We start from the raw sequence: 22,343 nt of genomic DNA, 5'->3' as shown, positions 1-22,343 counted from the left end.
AGGAAATGATTTCAGGACCTTCACTACTTGACATATGGGCAAAAAGAGCACCGAAGAGAATGAAAATCGTGGCCACTTTGGTGACAACTGTACTGGCTATTTATGGAGAAAGAGGAGTCTGACATAACACCACCCGGCAGATTTCTTTCCGCCAGTGGAAACATCACTGACTCCGAATGCAGCGGGATCGCTGGTCCATGGCATTCCGAACAGTTCGGCTTGGTCACGCTGAGGTGGAGGCCATAGTAGCACATTATGTAAGAATCACCTCGGGCTGTTTGAATTTGGGGGCTGCAACAGTCAAAGCTGGAGACGGGGGCTGGGAAACCAGCACAGGGAGGTGACAGCTGGTACCATAAGGGTAGATGAACTTTCACGAGGAAGCAAGGAGAGCCGGGTCCATGGGTATGCAGGATGCCCACATGAGGTGGAAAAAGGAGAAGTCCTCCAGAGAGAAGAGGGGGACTCCAAGATGTCAGATTTAGCAAATAAAAATACAACACAGGATGCCTCCTTAAATACTGCAAGGGTCACACATTCTCCAGTGGTAGCAGCAAAGAGTATCAAATGACAAAATTGTGTTAAGGATAACCAAAAATTTGAAAAGGATATGTGTTTTTGTTAAGTAAAGGTCACTGATACTCTTTAAAGGAAAACATTCAAGTTTTTAATTTGAAAAACTCTATAAAAGAGTAATTCAATTCTATCTTTGGATTACCATGCCTGCTTTCTAAACTTAATGGGACTCTGGATCAAATTATTCTTTTAATAAAATTATCGCAAAGCAAGGAGCTTCATTCCTCTCTAGAAAGGGCAAATATTCAACATGAGAAGTCCCCCTCTTCCTACTGAGGGAAGGTTTCCTCAAAAAGCTGGAAGCTCTAAAAAGGCTGGTTTTCTACATTATTACATGCATTATAAATGACCATATAAAGCCTTAAAGAAATGTCTTCTCTCTCTTCTCTAAAGGCTACAAATTGCTTATAGTGATTACATGAATTCAGGGGGCCCACAGCAATTAAAAAGACAGTTCCCTACATGTTTATTTCTATGAAATTAAAAAAAAAAATCACACCCATCAGGGAAATGAAAAACATGAATTGCACTTATTAAACATGAGTTATCTAAAATAAGCTTTTAATTTGCAGAGATGTAGCAATGTATATATTCATGTGCATGTGTGCAGAAGGAACTGTATCTTGAAAATATTAACATTAAAAAAAGCTTGCTAGATACCCTCTGGGTCACATAATGCATAACAAATCACTTCAGTTACTTTCTTGTAAACAAAGAAAAATAAACATTCCTCATAAGAACAGTGCACAGGTTTGAAAATCTCAGCTCTTGACTGTCATATCAAATTTCCTTTTGCATTATACTTCATCTCTGAAATATAAAAGGCCATATACTGCCCTCACATGACACATAAAAGCTTCCGCTAACAACTCCATGCACAGAGGAAAGCAATATATCACCATACTTAAGGATTTGCTTAGATGCTTTATGAAGCCCAAAAGCAATACCCAGGCTTATCAAATCATTGAAATAATATGCCTATATATTTCTCTGGCCATATTTTTGTTCCAAGTATAGCAATATGTATAATAATACGGCAGCACATGAAAAGTTTGGGTAACAGATAATATATATACACACAAAAGAATGGCCCATTTGCTCTTTGTGTGTTTGAAGATTTTGTATTACTTGAAACATTTTAGATTGATGAAGGTTTTACTTTAAGAAGTAAGGCAGGACTTCCTGTTAAATACTGACGATTTAATAATACCAGCAAGTTTTCCCATCCGGTGCATAAAATTTAAAGTTGAGGGAAAATATTCCTAACAAACCAAGTTTACTATAGTTTTGTGACCTTATTTTTAGTGGTTTTGGTAAATCGGAAATTATAATAGCATAGGCTTGTTGGCTCAGTATTTTCAATAATCTATTACTGAGGTAAAAACCTTCTACAAGGATAAGAAACACCTAGAAGTATAATTTTTTTCCAACTGGAGCTAAGTTACCAGAAGTCTCCTATTCTGAAAACGTCCAAGTACACGTTTGTTCAAAAACAAAACTGTGTAATAAGCAGCTATACTTTCATGTTTTCCTATTTTCAGTTTGATTTAGCTCCCTTGACAGAGCTACACTTAAAAAATATTTTCTTTTGCACTAATTACTCCACCATGTTAAGTATCAGTAAGTTCTGTTCTATCCAACACTTCATGAAAGGGCAGGATGTCTACAGTATTTGATTAGCCTATGTTGCCAATATTTAACTCGTTATGGATGAATCCCTGCCATTAAATTTCAACTGTTTTCTAAGTGCAGTTCATGATTCTGCTAGAAAGAGCTAAGAAAGGAACTGGAGTGGGAGTAGGCACTCTGGTCTGAGGCTCTGCGCCAATGAAGTAGCAAATCACGAAAGGGTAAAATCTGATCCACTGTAATCCTGCCTTTGAGGAGTAGCACAGCCTAGTATTAAAAGCTGTGATGTAAAATAATAATAATAATAATAATAATAATAATAATAATAATTTTTTAAAAACCTGTGATTTAGCATCAGACAGACCTGGCTTTCAATCCATGGTAATCAGTCAGTCAGTTAGAATGGGTAGGTGGTAGGAGTTACTGGTTTCCTTTACCACCATTAACCATCTACAACATCCCAAATATCAACATAAATGGACAGAAGGAAAGACCTACTCCGTATCCAGACCAAATCCCCAAGAGAGTAGAAATGTTTACCTGCTTCCCCTAAGACTTACAATCTTTATAGAATAATTAAAGGCATTTTAAAAGCAAAGTCACAGACAACTATTTATTAAATGGCTAATATGCATTCAGATCTTCCATAAAATATTATCTTTATCATTTTAAACAAACCCAATCAGTCTGCTGCTCATCATGGAAATTGCCTCAAATCTCTGACCCCCGCCCAAAAAGTCCCTACAGAAAAATTAATCCTAGTCTTCATCAATAAAAATTTTATAATCCTAAATACTTCAGTGAAACCAAATTATCATCATTAAAACTGACCCCTGCTGCTGGTTCCTGCCTACCCTAGCCTTAAACTTTAGGACAGAAGGAAGGAGTATCAGCTCAGGAACACAGAACCACTGCCAAGATCTTGCTTATTATTTCCCTTAATTCTTTTTCTTGGGCCCTGTTCAAATGGTTAGGGCTTTTAAAAAGTGCTATTATCAATTCAATTCTTGTGAGTATATTCAGAGACTTGACTTAAGATGGCACATATCCAAAAAATATAAATGTCCTCCACTAAAATTTCCTGTAGCTTTCTACTGCTAAACTTTTCCCACAATAAACTATATGGTATGTTTTTTCCACACATGGTATTAATTTGCTTTTTAAAAAATTAAAACACGAATTATTTGATGGTCTTTTGAAGAATTCCACCATATCTCAAAATGACAGAAGAAAATGAGAAATACAGAGAAACCTACATGACATCACCTTTTGGCACATTCCACCAAGATCAGATATAATCTGTGGTGTGAACTGCATTTTAAAGATGTAATTCACTGCCAGATCTCTAACCACCTTTCTCTACGGTAATGATTCACATGACTCTCACACCAGATCAACTCTCCTGATCTTGGTAGTTCCAACAATCTACTGAACTCTCTGGGACTCAGTTTGTTGTTTTGTGAAATGAAGGAACCAGATTACAAAATGACCAACGTTCTTCTGTTCTTCTCAGCTCGACAATCCTACCATTCAGTGATTTTTGTTTTGTTTTAATTTATTTATTTGACAGACAGAAATCACAAGTAGGCAGAGAGGCAGGCAGGGGGTGGCAGGGAATGCAGGCTCCCTGCTGAGCAGAGAGCCTGATGCGGGGCTTGATCCCAGGACCCTGGGATCACGACCTGAGCCAAAGGCAGAGGCTTTAACCCACTGAGCCACTCAGGGATTTTTTACTCAGATAAATGGCTATCACCTCAATCTGGGCATATGTAAACACCATCTATTCAGTAGCTGTGACCTTAAAGGAGTTGCCACCTCCTGCTTCCTGTTTCTATAAATGGTTCTCTCCTCCTCAAATTCACCCTTGCTTAAGACACTCAAATTGTTCTTGGCTCCTTACTAATTCCCTCAACTAGACACATTCTTCCTTTTCAGTGTCTTGTTCTATCTCCACTTTCCCAGACTTCATGATATTCCCTTACGGATCCTGGGTCCCTATGATTTTTGCTCACCAGCTATCCCAGATATTAATGACTCAGCATCAACAAAAGAATTCATACTATTGTAACATATGTGAAAGTAACAAAAAACAATTTAAAAACAGACATCCTAGGGGGCGCCTAGGTGGCTCAGTGGGTTAAGCCACTGCCTTCGGCTCAGGTCATGATCTCAGGGTCCTGGGATCGAGTCCCGCATCGGGCTCTCTGCTCAGCAGGGAGCCTGCTTCCTTCTCTCTCTCTGCCTGCCTCTCAGTGTACTTGTGATTTCTCTCTGTCAAATAAATAAATAAAATCTTTAAAAAAAAAAAATCTTTAAAAAAAATAAAAAAATAAAAATAAATAAAAATAAAAACAGATATCCTAGAAACTAAGACTTTGCAGAGAACATACACCCAGGTTGCCTTTTTAGTAGAATAACAGCAAACAAAAGAATGGGTAGAGTTTTCATCAGAAAACATTTAGGGGCAACCAACCCACCCACCCCACTGTCAAGAGATCTGAACTCCTCTAAGCCAGTCAGACTGGTGATGGTGCTGAGAGGGGGAGGAAGTGCTATTTCCTACCTAAGCCAGCTACCTTGGCAGGCAGGCCTTTCTCTGTTCATTTCTCTGTATATGAACCCTACCTACCTGCTATGATCTAATTGTTTGTGCTCTCCCTTCAAAATTCGTATGTTGTAATCCTACCCTCAAAGGTGATTGTATTAGGAGGTGGGGCCTTTGGAAGGTATACAATGTTCTTTTTAAGAAAAGACCCCCACATGAGAGACTATGGACTCTTAAAAACAATCTGAGGGTTTTGAAGGGGCGGGGGGTGGGAAGTTGGGGGAACCAGGTGGTGGGTATTAGAGAGGGCACGGATTGCATGGAGCACTGGGTGTGGTGCAAAAACAATGAATACTGTTACGCTGAAAAAAAAAATTAATTAAAAAAGAAAAGAAAAGAAAAGAAAAGACCCCCACAGAACTCTTTTCTGCCATGTGAGAATAAAAGGATAAGCTGGAGACCAGGGTACCCTAACCACCCCAGCACCCTGACTTCCAGCCTCCAGAACTATGAACAATAATAAATGTCTGCTGTCCACGAGCTACCCAGTCTTTGGTATTTTGTTATCGCAGCCTCAACAAATTACACACTGTCTTTAAATTCAACCCAAATCCCATCTCTTCCATCACGACACCAGAACTCTCTTTTCATTTTTTTTAAAATTTTTTATTTTTTATAAACATATATTTTTATCCCCAGGGGTACAGGTCTGTGAATCACCAGGTTTACACACTTCACAGCACTCACCAAAGCACATACCCTCCCCAATGTCCATAATCCCACCCCCTTCTCCCAAACCCCCTCCCCCCAGCAACCCTCAGTTTGTTTTGTGAGATTAAGAGTCACTTATGGTTTGTCTCCCTCCCAATCCCATCTTGTTTCATTTATTCTCTTTTCATTTTAATTCAAAAACTACCATGGCACTTTTCATTACTGCTTAAATTCATTAAAATGCTAACTGGAGTCTGGGTTAGTTCCATTTTGGTGACTAAAGGGAACGATCTAGGATATGACTAGCCACTGCTTGCTTCACATCACAACCCACAGGATTTAAAGGTCATATATATATATATATATACACATATATATACATAGTTTACAATCAAAAACAACTGACCATGTCATTATATTTTGTGATAATAATTAATAATTATACATAATGACCATATGTCATTATGATAGGACCATATCATGAAGTATAATGTAAGTGCTATAAATAAATGCTAAGAGGTAAGGGTATAAGTGAAAACAACAACAAAACAAGCAAGCCAAAGCAGCACAAAAAGAGATTATTTCCGCAAAGGCCAGCGAAGGTCTCAGAAAGAGAGAGCACTTTAACAAGGTCTTGAAAGATGGTCAAAGCGTGGGCCACCTGGTTGGTGGGGCAGTCGGCTGAGCGCCAGACTCTTAGTTTTGGCTCAGGCCCTGATCTCAGGGTTGTGAGACTGAGCCCTGCATCCGGCTCAGCGCAGACACTGCTTTGGTTTTTCTCTTCCTCTCCCGCTGCTCTCCCCCCAACAAAAAAATTTTTCTGATCTTAAAAAAAATATGGTCAAAGCAGAGTTGCAGACAGGAACTCAGGCTTGAAAAAAGGCAAAGGACATTCCTTCCTCCAAGACAGAGCCTCTGTGGCCTCTTCTTCACTATGGAGTCATGAAAGTTCAACCCACCAGCTGTCATTTTCAATCAGCATCTCCTCTGCGTAAATTACACAGGGATACTTTGCTCATCCTGGGTTATTTTATCTCACTGAACAAACAGTATGTTGTGATTAAAGTTGTTTGTCAAAAACTGACAGCAATGACAGGCAGCTTCAAAAGGTTCTTCACTGCAACCTCACAGGGTTTCTCTTTTCCTTCTTCCAAGTGGTTACAGCAGGTCAACTCAGTACCCTGCTGCTGCTCCGTGTTCTCTGTCTTTCTGGAATGATGAGGACTATAATATTGCTGAAGTCAACACTGGGACTAGGAGACAGCTTCTGACAAGGAATTGGATTGATGCTTTTTTTTTTCCAAGTTCTGATGTGACATGTGACCCAACAACACTGCTCAGGTGTCTCCACTTCTCCCCTTAGTTTCAAGACTCTGACTTACCAGCAGGTTCCCACTCACTCTGCCCCCCAACAGACTTCTGTAATTGTAGTCCTACAAATTCAACTGTCAACATGTTTATCTTTCTCCACTAATAAATTTTAAGATCTTTGAGAATAGGAGGTATCAGTTTTTATAGTCAACAAAGTGAAAATAATACAAGTTTAGAGAAACTGGAAAAAAGAGAGATTTTCTAAGTTTTGCATTGTAATAATTAACTTATTATTAATTAAGATTTAATGATCACTAGTGTTAACACATTTTTAGCTAAGTGTATATTTTTAGCTAAGCCTATAAATGTATTTTAATAAAATTAGGAGAAAATTTATTTTAAGTATAATTTATAAACCATAAAATATACCCAATGTACATATAAAATTTAATGACTGAATAAATCTAGAGTTCTACAGCCATTATAACTCAAATTTGTCAAATCATTAAAACAAACTAGCACAGGAACAATTTCATGTCACCAGAGTCGGTGACAGTTTACGGCCAATCCCGGCTCCCAGCTCTAGCTCCAGGCAATCACAGGTCTCTGCTTTCAGTCTTCATAGATTGACTCCTTCCAGAAATTTTATGTATATATGACCAGGCTTATATAACCAAGCATAGTGTTTTCAAGGTCCAAACATGCTGAAGCACTTTATGAGTAGTTAGCTTCTTTTTATCGTATGGATATGCAACATTTTGTTTATCAATTCAACAATTGAGGGACATTTAGATTGTTTCCTGATTTTGCCTATTCAGCATGGTAATGTTACGAATATTCATGTACATGTCTTTGTGCAGAAGTATGTTTTCCTTTCTCCTGGGGAGATGATATGATACCTAAGAGTGGAAACACTGGGTTATATGCTAATTTCATATTCAACGTTTAACAACTACCCAAATGTTTTCCAAAGTGGCTGTCCCATTTGATATTCCCACCAGCAAAGTACGAGGGTTCCAGTTACTCTACATCCTTTGTCAACACTTGGTATTGTTGGTTTTTTTTATTATAATCATGGGTATTGGGTATACAGTCACACCTCACTATGGTGTTAATTTTCATTTAGTTCATGACTAACAACTTTGAGCATCACTTCATGGGCTTATTAGCTACTACTATGTCCTCTTTGGTAAAATACATACTCAAATTGTTTTCTCATTTACAAATTTGGAGCAGTCTTCTAATTGTTGACTTTTGGACTTTCTAATGTAATTTAGATATTTCGGACATGAATCTTTTATCAGATATGTTATTTGAGAATATTTTCTCCTAATTTGTGGCTGATCTGAGAAAGTCTTTAACTTTCATTTTTGAAGGATATTTTTTTGTTACTTGTGGAATTTTTGGTTTATAGGTTGTTTAGTCAACTGCTTCTTGCTTCCTCCTCTGGTTTAGATAACAGGTTAGATCTTAAACATACTTTCCCCTCCCCCCTAAATGTAACAAATTGCTTTACACCTATTGCCTTCAAGATTTTCTCTTTGTCTCTGTCTTTCAGAGACAAACTTAGAGTATGACAAGTGCAAATTTTAGTTTCTTTACATTTCTCCTAAGACGGAGGTCATTTATCTTCTTGAATTAATAGATTAATTCCATTTTTCAACAATTAAAGTAAGTTTTTAGCAATTATTCTTTCAAATATATTTTTTCCCCTCTCTCTGTCTCCTCTAAGACTGTCAACTTCCTTTCCAATATACATGACATATCTATTTTTTAATGAATATTAGAGTCTCTTTGTTTACTATTGTCCTTGACTATTCCCTTACATTAAAGAATTTACCTTAATCTAGAGCTTAAAGATAAATGACACTAAATTCTGTCAGTGGTCAAGACACTGGTCATGAATTAATTACTGTGCACAGTTGGTCATCCTTTGACATTTCTGTTAATAGATCACACATAGATCAACAATACAACTTCAAATACTGAGAAGTAACATAGGCACCAATGGACTGAATTTTTATACAGCAACCTGTAGCAGCAATGATAATAGTATCAAGATAAGCAGTTTATATGTAGATTATGGACTCCCGTAACTTTTCTAGATTAGAAATTCTGAAGAGAAGAAAGTACCGTCCTTGAAACAAACATTTTAGTTCAAAGACTCCAGTTAAAATCCAAACTTAACTGTTTATTAGTAAATTGTGTGATATAAGATAACTTGTTATCTCCAGGCCTCCATTACCACCTCTTAATACAGAGATATTTATAGCTACACATAACACAGGAATACTGGGAGAATTAAATGAGGTAGCATTTTTAAAAGGTAAGCATAGTAGATACTGGAAAACGTCCTTAGAGATTTTTAGCCAATTATAAACACCTCAGATTAGAACTAGTTGTATAATCCTAAAAACATTTAAAACATAAATGTATCACAGCTCAATTTACATTTCCAATAAAATATTTATATTTATATTTCCAAATATAATTGGAAATCTCTATTTCCAAATAAAATAGAAAATGTAATATAAAATTTTTACAAACTTAAAGGGGACAAAAAATAAGTTACTTCATTAAAAATCTCCATCCTTTTTATAGCAGCAATGTCCACAATAGCCAAACTATGGAAAGAACCTAGATGTCCATCAACAGATGAATGGATCAAGAAGATGTGGTATATATACACAATGGAATACTATGCAGCCATCAAAAGAAATGAAATCTTGCCATTTGCAACAACATGGATGGAACTAGAGCGTATCATGCTTAGCGAAATAAGTCAAGCAGAGAAAGACAACTATCATATGATCTCCCTGATATGAGGAAGTGGTGATACAACATGGAGGCTTAAGTGGGTAGAAGAAGAATAAATGAAACAAGATGGGATTGGGAGGGAGACAAACCATAAGTGACTCTTAATCTCACAAAACAAACTGAGGGTTGCCGGGGGGAGGGGGTTTGGGAGAAGGGGTTGGGATTATGGACATTGGGGAGGGCGTGTGATTTGGTGAGTGCTGTGAAGTGTGTAAACCTGGTGATTCACAGACCTGTACCCCTGGGGATAAAAATATATGTTTATAAAAAATTTAAAAAATAAATAAATTAATTAAAAAAAAAAAATCTCCATCCTTTAAAATTAAAGACATGCAAAGGAAAACATATGATTTTCAGTTTTTAAAGTCACATGATCTAACAGCTTGCAAATTTTTTGTTGATATCAACTGGCAGACACCCATCAAATTATTCATTCTTACAAGGAATAACAATTTTGGCAATTAACATAAGCTTACTTAAAATCAAAGTCTAGACTCATAGATTTTTATCTTCCATTTAAAGAAAAACTTGTTTGTCAAATGTCAAATGCTCTGAAGCAATTCATGTTAATTTTTTCAGTGACAGACATAAAGGATTATTATTAGAGGGCTTAAAAGAAATATTTTAAAAACAATAAATGTGCATCACATTACAGCATATGTGTATGAAGCATACTGATGATACAATTAAGGATCCTTTACCCAGGTAATGATTCATGCTGTACTATTATTTTAATCGTAAAGCTGTAAGATCATACAGTCCAAACCCCTTCATTACAAAAATGAAGAAATTAAAGACTAAATATGTTAGGTGACTCATTTATGCTCATGTAGCTAGGGGCACAGCCTTCACCAAGACTCAATATTTTCCAACTTGTTCTAGGTTGCTTTTCCAACTGTACTTCTCTGCTTAGCAGCCTGAAAAGAATCCATATACAGTTTTGATCATAGAGGTTTCTGTCCCAACAGTCATGTAATATAGTAGAATAACACTAAAGGATTTGGAATTTATTCGTTCATTCTGTCATTCACTCACTCACACGTACTGAGTCACCATCAGGCATCAGGCATCAGGTACTGGCCTGGATACTGGGTAGAAGACCCAAATTTGCCATTTACTTATATGACTTTGGACAAAAATCTCTTTAGATCTCAGTTTCTTAATTACTAAAATGAAGATAATATCAACCTTTCTCACGATGTTGAAAGAATGACTAAATGAGATTATGTACTTGGAAGTGTGGGGTAAGGTCCCCAATTTAGGTACAACTGATGTGTTACCTGAATTGCACCACCATATGAACAATTGCCACATGAAGGCCAGATCTCAAACATTAACATGATCAGGACTGAACTTCTTATCTTTCCCCTCCTATAACCACCTCTACCCCATAGTGCCTTTTTTACTATTGGCTTCACTATTTATTCATGAATGTCAAAATCTTGGAATATTCTGAATATCCCATTTCTATCAAGCTCCATATGTAGTCAAACGCCAAGCCCTACCAGATATCCCTCTTAAGTCCGTCCCAAACACATTCATCTCCTCTCCTCCTCTTCCCCCTGCCCCCCCTCAACTGCCAAGGCTTCTTTATAGAGCTTTATCATTTTATGCCCTATGTACTTCATTATCTTTTAGTCCCTCTAAACTAGCTGCATAACCTGAACTGAAAATAGGGAGATTCAGTAAAGAGCTGCATGTAGAAGGGTGAGGGGTGCCAGGTGGTTCAGTCAGTTAAGGGTCTGCCTTTGGCTCAGGTCATGATCCTGGGTTCTTGGGACTGAGTCTCGCATCGGGCTCCTTGCTCAGCAGGGAGTGTGCTTCTCCCTCTACATGCAGTTCCCCTTGCTTGTGCTCTCTCTCTCTTTGACAAATAAATAAAATATTTTAAAAAAATTGTTCTCTATTAGAGTATCTAGATTTCTCTTTTTTTTTATTTTATTTTATTTTTCTTTGTTTTTTTTTATTTTTTTTTAAAGATTTTATTTATTTATTTGACAGAGAGAGATCACAAGTAGGCAGAGAGGCAGGCAGAGAGAGAGAGAGAGAGAGGAGGAAGCAGGCCCCCCGCTGAGCAGAGAGCCCGATGCGGGACTCGATCCCAGGACCCTGAGATCATGACCCGAGCCGAAGGCAGCGGCTTAACCCACTGAGCCACCCAGGCGCCCCTAGATTTCTCTTAACATAACTCTTGCCTAAGAAAAGTATTAGGTATTCAAAAATTCACAAAAGATGATAATTGGTTCCCTTCTATCCTTTCACTGGGCAAATCTTAGTCAAAAAAAGAAAAAAACAAAAACAAAAAACAAAACAACTGTTGAACACCTACATTATAGTATCACAGAGCAAGAACACAGACATTTCGAAGTTGTTTGTACAGATGGATAGCCTGGGGCACCTGGGTGACTCAGTCAGTTGAGTGTCCTACTCTTGATTTTGGTTCAGGTCGTGATTTCAGGGTCACGAGATCCAGCCCCGTGTCAGGTTTGGTGCTCAGTGCAGAGTCTGCTTGTCCTTCTCCCTTGCTCCTCCCCCCACTTGTGTTCACTCTCTCTATTTAACAAGTAAATATATATTTTTAAAATTTATTTACTTGACAGAGAGAGAGATGGTGAGAGGGAACGTAGCCAGGGGGAGGCTTCCCACTGAGCAGGGAGCCTGATATGGGTCTAGATATCAGGACCCTGAGATCACGACCTGAGCAGAAGGCAGACACTTAATGACTGAGCAGCCCAGGAACCCCAACAAACAAACAAATAAATGAAATCTTAAAAAAAAAAAAAAAAAAAAAAAAAAGATGGCTATCCTAAGAAACTTTACTCGTGTTCAAACCATCCCAGTATCTCCTGACTCTACTCTTACCATCAAAATCCATGAAGATATCATATGAGAATAAAAAATAGAAAAGCTGGCCCACAGCACTGCTGCTTAATTTCTCTAAGCTGCCATCAAAAACAGAATGAGTCTCAAAGCACCTGAACCTGAATTAAGCCAGTTAAGCACTCTAGCTCTGAGATAAAATTCAAAGGCTATCTCTGGACATAAATCCAGGTAAGATTAGAGTTGCTGACAAGTATTTCTACTTTAGGTGAAAATTATGTGTTAAAATCTAAATTCCCAGGTAAGCTTCTAAGTGGCAAGCTGCCACTTGAAACCTACTTTCTGCTTTCCTCCTTTAAAAATCTTCCTGCTGTTGACATTTTGTGAATAAGGAAATTGACCAAAATAGCAGAAAAGAGGCAAACTCAAATTAAAGTTCTTCATCTCAATTGAGCAAGCCATGCTACACCCTCAACAATGTAAAGATGGAAAAACGTAAAAATGCAAAAATGAGCATATCCCAAACATCACCCACCCCAATCCTAAGTATTTCAAACTCTAGCACCAGATACACAGAGGAGTTATTTTACATGAATTATTATTATTAGCGAAAGGAAGCAATGGTGCTAGCTTTTGCTTCCACACATACAGAGCAGAAAAATGAGAAAAATAAGACTGAGAGGCGGGAATGAGAAGGCAAGAGAGGAGTAAATTACCAAAACTGACCCAAAGTTTAATTCTTCTTCTTACTATCAGGTCATTTATCTCCATTTTAAAATCACCGAGAAGTCATATTTTATTAGGAAACCTCAAAATACTTCATTTAACGTAAAATACGATGTCATTTTGTAATCTGTTCCTCCAGTCCTCAACAACTCTTGCAGCATTCCCTGATCTCCAGGGTAGTCAAATCTCTGAGTTTGAAGACCCCGTGGAAAAACAAAACTGTAACATGGAGGGAGATGGTTCCTGAGAGATGGCACAAACCAGCTCCTGGGTTCCACAATCAGGGTTACAGAGGCCCAGAGCCATGAGGTGGTGTTATAGACTGAAGCACGTCCCCCAAAATTCACATGTTGAAGTCCTAACCCCAGGACGTCAGCACGTAACTGTACTTGAAGACAGGGGGGTTTCAGAGGTAATTAGGTTAAACTGAGATCATTAGAGTGGGCTCTAATCCAATATGATTGGTGTCCTTACAAGAAAAGGAAAGTGGATGCAGGTACAGAGGGAAGATGATGGGAACACACAGGGAGAAGATGGCCATCCACAAGCCAAGGAGAAATGCTTAAAATTGATCCATCCTTCATGGTCCTCTGAAGCAGGACCCTGACACCCTGACCTCAGACTTCCAGCCTCCAGAACTATGACACGATAAATTTCTGTTATCTAAGCCATTCAGCCTGTGGTACTTTCTTTCAGGGTCCCTAGCATAGTAATATAGGTGACTTGCCTCATGTTGTCTGCTAGGTGATGGAAAACAGAGCCAGGATCAAACCCAGATCTCCAGACTCTAATATCCATGGGGCTTTCCATCTCACTACATTCCCTTCCAATTTAACTCCCTGTTTTTGCTCAAAGTCCTCTCCCACAAAAGTCTTAACACGTATTCAGCTTGTTAAGGACCACACTAAAAATATATGTTTAGGCTAAACTCTAGTGAGCTCCACTCCCACATCGCCAAGAAGACATTTTCGTATAGATGTATCACAAACTCAGAGTCCAAAACCCATATTCACTACTCCACAGCGTTAGCATGACACCATTTTGGAACCTAAGAAAGTCTGGGTACAAGATCTAATGCCTTGGACAAGTCATCTAACCTCTCTAAGCCTCAGTTCCATACTCCTAACACAGATTCTATAAATAGTATAAACTCTATACAAAAGCCCTTTGAAAGGCTCATGTGAATAGATAACTGCCCTTGTGAACCACAAAGTGTTAAAAACAACACAAATTATTTCTCTTTCTGGCACCATTTTTTTACTCATTCAAACTCAAAACCACTTATGTTTCTCTCTCAAATAATTTATAACCAGTAATCCACCATGCTCTAGCATTTCTTTCCCTACAAATCATTTTTTGTCACTGCTTTCCAATAAATCCAGGTCCTAATTTCAAATCTGCACAACTTTGAATGACTGATTTATCAGCTCCAGATTCCTCCTCCTCTAATCTGTATCATACCCTAATATCAGATTTATCTTTCTAAAACACTCAGCTCCAAAGGCTTCAGAGGCTCCCAAACTGGGGGAACGAAGTCCCAGCCACAGAGGCCTGCATTCTATGACAAAACTGCCTCTCAGGGCCCATTCCCAAGCCTCTCTCTAGGCTTACCTTGTGCCCAACAGCTTTGCCTCATACCCAGGCAGTATGAACAGATCGACAACAACTTCAGTTTGACCCTACTTGTTTGTCCCCTTGAACTTTCCACTGATGAGTCCAACTGTCACCACTGGATCCTCTAATACCATTATAAACTTTATTTGAACCTTGAACCAAGGCTGGCACGAACAGCAAGGGCAGGCTGGGAAACTGCGGTGTATACCCCGCATATTAGGGAGTGTGCCTGCTGCCCAGTTTCATGTCCTCTTGCTTCTCTGTTGGCCTAGCATCTCTTTGCCCCTTTCCTACTCCCCAGCACTCAGGATCTACCAAAATCAAATTCAAGAGCGCTTCACCTTGCCTCCCTCCAGAGCCCAATGGGAACCACTGCTCCATCTCAGCCAGTGGTTTCCAATCCCATAAGACTGAGCACCCTCTTTGTATAACAATATTTGTAAAGATGCCTTTACAAGAACATTTTCAGCTAAGTAGGAATGAAGGAAAACAAACGAAAGTGGTATGAACAGCAGAATGAGAGGTGAGAAAGTGAAAACAGAAAGGAAGCCTCTCAGAAACAAATGTAAATTGTAATGATAGTTGTGAGAAACAAATCAGACCAGTGACAGACTACATTTAATTCCCCAATACCTTAATGACATTCTTGCAGTAAATCACTCACAGTTATTTTATTGTGAACCAGCTATAGTTCCCTCAAGGCAAAAAATAATCTGTAGCCTTATGTCAAGATAATTTGTACTTTTTAAAATGTAGTGAAGGGAGTATAATGCTACGTGAAATTAGTCACTCAGAGAAAGACAAATACCATATGAGTTCATCCGTATCTGGAATTTAAGGAAAAAACAAAAAACAAGCAAAAAGCAGAACAAGCCAAAAAACAGCCTCTTACATACAGAAAACAAATAGAGGGGAGGGAGGTGGGTAGGGGGACAGGTGAAATAGGTAAAGGGGATTGAGAATACATTTATCATGCTGAGCACTGAGTAATGTATAGAAGTATTGAATCACTATATTGTACACCTGAAACTAACATAACACTATTATTAAAAGTTTCTTAAAAATGTAGTGGAAGGGGGCACCTGGGTGGCTCAGTGGGTTAGGCCTCTGCCTTCAGCTCAGGTCATGATCTCAGGGTTCTGGGATCGAGTCCCACATCAAGCTCTCTGGATAGCAGGGAGCCTGCTTCCCCCTCTTTCTCTGCCTGCCTCTCTGCCTACTTGTGATCTCTCTCTCTGTAACATAAAGAAATACAAAATCTTAAAAAAAAAAAAAAAAGGAGTGGAAGGGGGTGCCTGGATGGCTCAGTTGTTAAGCCTCTGCCTTCAGCTCAGGTCATGATCTCAGGGTACTGGGATCAAGCCCCACATCAGGCTCTCTGCTCAGTGGGGAGCTTCCCTTCCTCTCCCTCTGCCTGCCTATCTGCCTACTTGTGAACTCGTTCTCTCTGTCAAATAAATAAATAAAATCTTAAAAAAAAACGTAGTGGAGGGAAAGCTATTAATAAAAGTTCTAAAACTGGGGCGCCTGGGTGACTCAGTGGGTTAAAGCCTCTGGCTTCGGCTCAGGTCATGACCCCAGGGTCCTGGGATTGAGCCTCGCATCAGGCTCTCTGTTCAACAGGGAGCCTGCTTCCCTTCCTCTCCCTCTGCCTGCCTCTCTGCCTACTTGTGATCTCTGTCTTTCAAATAAATAAATAAAATTTTAAAAATAAAAATAAATAAATAAAAGTTCTAAAACTGAACTGAAAATTTCCCACTAATAAAAAGATATTTTATTCTCTTGGGGTAGAGAAACTATGCAGAAATAAAGCAAAATATAAAACAATTTTATTATATAAAAATTAAAACATATACGTAACAAACTATGTTGTAAAAGAAATTTTTAGAAAAATGACAGAATGAAAGAAAATATTATAAGATAAATGATGCTAATATATAAAGAGTATCTCTAAATCAATAAGAATAACCAATAGAAAAAATGGTAAAGGACAGGAGCAAAGAAATCAAGAAAGAAGAAATACAAATGACTAATAAGATAGGATGAGGCCACTATTTATAAGGACTTTTCTTTAAAGTCATGAATATAAAGTAATGTTTAATTAATGTGTACCTTAGAAACCCTACAAACAAAACCAGGAATATAAAATTCCTTAGTCAGCTTTAGTCTCACCATCAATACACAGAAGGTTTCCCCCACACACACCTGAGTATACAGCAGGATTGTCTTATTTTATTTAACATGACTTGACATGATTTCAAGAGATACTGATTTTTAAATTTCCGTTTACACTTTCCAATGAGATATAACCATATAATTTACAAACTCTGCATATGCAGAGGTGAGTAATATTTAAACAGCTACAGACATCAAGTAAACACAAAAGCAAAGATAACGAGAAAATGCCTACCTTCCCTGATAGCTGTAAAAGGTGTACCTTCTTCTTCTTGCAGCCTAATCACCTTCAGGGCTACCAACTTCCCATTCACTCTGGCGGAAACAAAAGAAAAGATGAGAAGTGAATCCATGAAAATATGTTCCCGTTATGGCGCTAATTTCCTTACAATTTATATTTTATGCATTTTTGCACTGAAAATGTCAGTGACTCAATTATGCTGCCACAACAAGATTAATTTCAGTAAGGTTGGGAATTTTATATCATCATCATAAATATTCACATTTTAAATAGTCCCATTTAAAATATTCACAGTAGCCTCGTCTAAGATTTCACCAAAGTTTTCTATGATTCACTCTATGTTCCTTCCAGAATGAAACTAGTGCTTAACAAAATCACCAAACTTGATCAATTATTCTCAGATTAATTAGAAATCAAGAAGTTAAAATAAATCTCCTTAGTTTTTCCAAGAGCTCCTTCATTTCCTTGGTTAAAATGTCTTCATCTTCAGTCTTAAGCCGAGGTCATTCAAGCCCCAAGTTCAGAAGCCTGACTCTCAGACTTTTATCCTCTTTCCGTTCTTTCCTCCTCTTTCTCTATCACCCATTCCTCCCTTTCTCATTATTTCTCTTTTTTACTAGAGCCTCCTAAAATTACATTTGGTTTGAATGTGTCTTATGATACATACAGTATACCATCAAAATAAAAGTTATGAATGTTTTACTATTATAAGATTACACAAAACCTATCCAAGCAGATGGTTCTTCCAGATGCATTCTAAATGTGTATTGGCTCTAATTAAAAGTCAGATTGCACTCGGCAGATAACTTTTTTATCTAGTCAATTCTGTGAACAAATACATGACAATCTACATTGGTCTTCTAGGTAAATGCTCTCCTTTACCTTTACTAGGCCTAGCAGCATCCTTTGTTAGTAAGAATAGATAAAACAAGCACACACTGCAAATGTAAAAGGTACAAGAAGGCATTTGATGAACAGTAAGTCTCCCTGCTACACTCCTTCAGCGCCCAGCTCCCGTACTGTGAGGTCACTGGTTACCATTGTTCATATACACTTAACCACACACACACACACACACACACACGGTAGTATGCTGGACAGAGTACACTGTACATCGGTTTTACCTTAATAAATTTGATGACTTCCTCATAAATTCATAGAGAAAACTTTCTATTACTTTTGAAAGACCACAGGGTACCCCTTCGTATAAGTATAGTATACTTCATTTAATCCCAGTCTTCTACTGATGGACGTTTCGCACATTCCCAATTTTTTACTACTACAACAGTGATGGCGATAAATATTTGTGGGCATGTAACTACATTCGTTTAAAAAAAAATCTGTTAAGATAAATTCCTAAAAGTGGTATTACCAGATCAAAACGTATGTGCACATCTAAATTCTAATTCTGATAAATAGGGTAATAAAAATTACCCTACGTGGAGGTTGTACCAACTTAGACTTCCTATACAGAGAATGTACGAGCTCCTTTAAGCCCCTTCACCTAACTATGTTAGCAACCACTGACTCTGCCAATCTGATAGATAAAAATGGTTTCCCACTGCAATTTTTTTTTTTTTAAGATTTTATTTATTTGACACAGAGAGAGACTGCAAGAGCAGGAACACAAGCAGAAGGAGTGGGACAGGGAGAAGCTGACTTCCCACCAAGCAGGGAGCCCGGGATCAGGGCCCTAGCCGAAGGCAGACACTCAGCGACGGAGCCACCCAGGCGCCCTTCTCATTGCAATTTAAATTGCAACCACAAATCTTCAGAGCTTATGGAACCAGCAAACAAGAAGTCATGCGGTCCACAGAATCCAGCACCTGAGTCTGAAGTAAAGAATGAGAATGTTTCTTTTTTAAGAACTGCATCCAATTGGTCTGGTTTTGCTCAAAATCTGCCACAGACACAAAACCTGAAGTCCAAGGAATTCAGCACAGCCCGACAATCCTAGTGGCATTCCTCATTGCATGAACTGTTGAAACTTTTGTTGGTTACCCTAATGGGCGAAGGCCATCTAATTAAAAAGCTCCACAACCTACCATCTTCTCAAGGTTAGGAGCTGTTTTTCCTTGTCTTTCAGCTGGAATGACAAGCCAACTGCTTTTCTGCCCTGCATCCTTCTCTCCTCAGTACATTACCTTGATTTTTTCCACTCCTGACTGTGCTCTAGGTACCCAGGTGCAGGCAAAAAATTGATAGGTACATGGAGTTCAACTGGAGACTGTACCTTGTGCTCTCACATTGTCCTTTATGACTATGGGGGGCCTCTGGCGGGGCTTGAGGCTGGGATGCAGTCAGTGCTGACATCTGCACAGATTTTTCTCAGCCCAGTTGAGCTCATCACTGGCTCCCCAGAGGAGGCAGTAACTGATTCCAGGAACTGCTTGGATCTTTCCCCACATTTACAGATATTTCCCCCTCACCCATAAAAAAAGACACACAACCTTCTTCCCACAAAGCTTTTCTACTTCCCTTGAGATCATTAACTTATATGCACCATGAACTGAATTCTAGAATTCAGGGAATTCATGCTTTTGAAGGTCATATACTTAAAACACTCTCAAACTGTGAAGCATAATTCATTCCCCTCTAATACACTAAAAGGAGAGAAACCTTCAAATGAACCAACACTTACTCTTTAAATGCAACTAGAGGTAGAACACCTTTAAGTAATTTCATATACTATGTGCATTATTTTTGTGATGAAAATTCCTTTAGCATATTTATTATGGTAATTGCATAAAAAGAACAAAATCCAGATTAATGGAATTCTGATTCTAAAGCACCATTCTCCATGAGTTGAAACTCTAAGTATTAATTTCTTATAGTTATGATAATCACAACAGCTAAAAACACTGAGTTTTTTTTAATTAAATTTATTATTTTTTTATTAACATATAATGTATTTTTATCCCCAGGGGTACAGGTCTGTGAATCACCAGGTTTACACACTTCACAGCACTCACCATAGCACATACCCTCCCCAATGTCCATAACCCCACCCCCTTCTCCTGACCCCCCTCTCCCCCCAGCAACCCTAAGTTTGTTTTGTGAGATTAAGAGTCACTTATGGTTTGTCTCCCTCCCGATCCCATCTTAAAAACACTGATCCCATCTTAAAAACACCATCTTAAAAATACATATAATATGTATTATATCACATAACACTAAAAATTTCCTTAAAATGTATACTAGACTATTAGTTCCAGAAATGAAGGAACTCTTTCTGTTTTGTTAACTGCTATGTGCCCAGTGCCTAAAACTGCTTGGCACAGAGTAGACTCTCAAAAACTTTTACTGAGTAAATATTAATAATGTTAATATATTGATAATTCCTTTCTTGTACCTGAAAGATAACTCAAGAAAAAAGTATAGGGGCATCTGGGTGGCTCAGTCAGTAACCATCTGCCTTCAGCTCAGGTCACAATCCTAGGGCCCTGGGATTGAGCCCCGTATCAGGCTCTCTGCCCAGCGGAGAGCCAGCTTCTCCCTCTCCCTCAGCCTGCTGCTCCCCCGCTAGTGCTCTCTCACTTACACACACACACACTCTAATTAATAAATAAAATCTTAAAAAAAAAAAAGAATAAAGTATAGTAATTGTTGCTTTCAAAAGTTTCAGAAATCTCAAATTTTAATAAAGTTTTCAGTATCTTCTTCCTTGTTTGGTTTAAGTATTTATTGTCCTTTTCCAAATTAAATGTGTAGCCTCTTTGATTCTGACACATGTGGATATGGCAAGTTTTCATTTCCTTAAAGTTTTAGAGTTTGCAGAACGCTCTGTTAATTAACCCTTTTGCACCCAACAGCCATGTTTCAAAACCCCATTATCCTTTAGCTACCTGTGTCTAGACCACGAATCAGTATCTTCCTCTTCTTCAACTACTTTAGTAGTCTTCCATTAAGAATCATATTAATTATCAAGTTGCTCTTTAACCTTAGAGTCCTTATGACTTTCTCTTTTCTTAATTAGTTTTTCTCTACATGTCTAGATACTCACCAACTACTGAACCCTTCAGTTCTAAAGCCTTAGGAAAAATGTTAATTCACCCACTTCACTTCTGGAAAAAATACCTTTGGGGAAAATAACATTACCAACTTTCTAATGTTCTACCTTTGATGCATATGTTTCTATGAACTTTAGCATAGACTGAAATACTTGAAATTCCAAGTTAATAACTCTAACAAAATGTCATTTTTTAAAGACATCAAAAGAAGATATCTGTTATTCTATAAAAATAACACAGAGTAACAGAAAAGCTGTTTACATCTAATAACTACCTTGTGTAGTTTAAACTATTTTATTAAATATCCAAAACATATACTTCAAACATTGATTTAAGTTCTTTAGAATAATTACAAAATTCTAATTGATCAATAAATTAGAGCTGTTTACAGGAAAACACTGAAGATTCCTCTTTAAAAAGTCTCATTAATTAAATCAAAAGCTAATGAACAGAAGGCAATCAAAGCTTGATTGGCAGTGAAGACATTAATTCAGGTGATTAACACAGTAAAAAAAAGAAAACAACTTTTAATTGTGTTAATAATACCACAGAACATTCTATCTGAGGTACTGCCAGGTTTTACCCAGTTGTCCTAAGCTATTTAAGGTGCTGTTTTAATTTTGGAGATTCTTTACTCTTCTCTAATTCTTCCAACAACTCACTCGGCCCAGCTGACTTCTGGCCCACGGATGACTTGAGGCATCCTTTACTCCAAGGTCACACAGGAAGCGCTGTCAAAAGCAGGATGAGGGAGAGCCAGGGGAATGCCCAAGTACAGGGCCAACCACACACAGAGACATGGCGACACTGGGTGTCCTGGGAGAGCCATGTTCAAGTGAATCCAGCTTTCAGACTAGCTCTAATCACAAATCCAAATCTCAATGCACTTCAGAAATGCTGTGGCAGTTCTGTATGCCCTAAGTTTGTAAATAATAAAGTTATCTAATTAAAATAAGAAGAGGTAGGAGTTTTGAATAAGGAATACAGCCTGCTCATTTCTTCATGTATTTGTTCATCCAACATTTGTGAAACCTATAAAGGAAAATACCCCATTTAGGGTAAAACTTCCAGGTTCAGAAGATGATGCATAGAAAGAGTTTCCTTATGAGCAAAAATACTCAAAGGAAAGCCCAAAGGTTCTCTATTCCATTACTTACTTCAAATTCAT

At 38.0% G+C, this 22,343-nt stretch overlaps 1 protein-coding gene across 5 annotated transcripts in view; it reads right to left on the bottom strand.

Annotated features, from left to right (window-relative positions):
- Positions 1-22,343, bottom strand: part of CDK14 (cyclin dependent kinase 14) — a 732,611-nt gene that overhangs the window by 378,968 nt on the left and 331,300 nt on the right. For all 5 annotated transcript variants that reach the window (XM_059171073.1, XM_059171070.1, XM_059171071.1 and 2 more), the window contains one exon: positions 17,160-17,239. In XM_059171073.1, coding sequence (XP_059027056.1) covers positions 17,160-17,239 — 80 coding nt within the window. The remainder of the gene's footprint in view (positions 1-17,159; positions 17,240-22,343) is intronic.

The sequence above is a fragment of the Mustela lutreola genome, chromosome 4 (genome assembly GCF_030435805.1).
Source record: "Mustela lutreola isolate mMusLut2 chromosome 4, mMusLut2.pri, whole genome shotgun sequence".
NCBI lineage: Eukaryota > Metazoa > Chordata > Mammalia > Carnivora > Mustelidae > Mustela > Mustela lutreola.
Note: the sequence above shows the minus strand (reverse complement) of the source record. Positions and strands in the feature narration are given on the sequence as shown.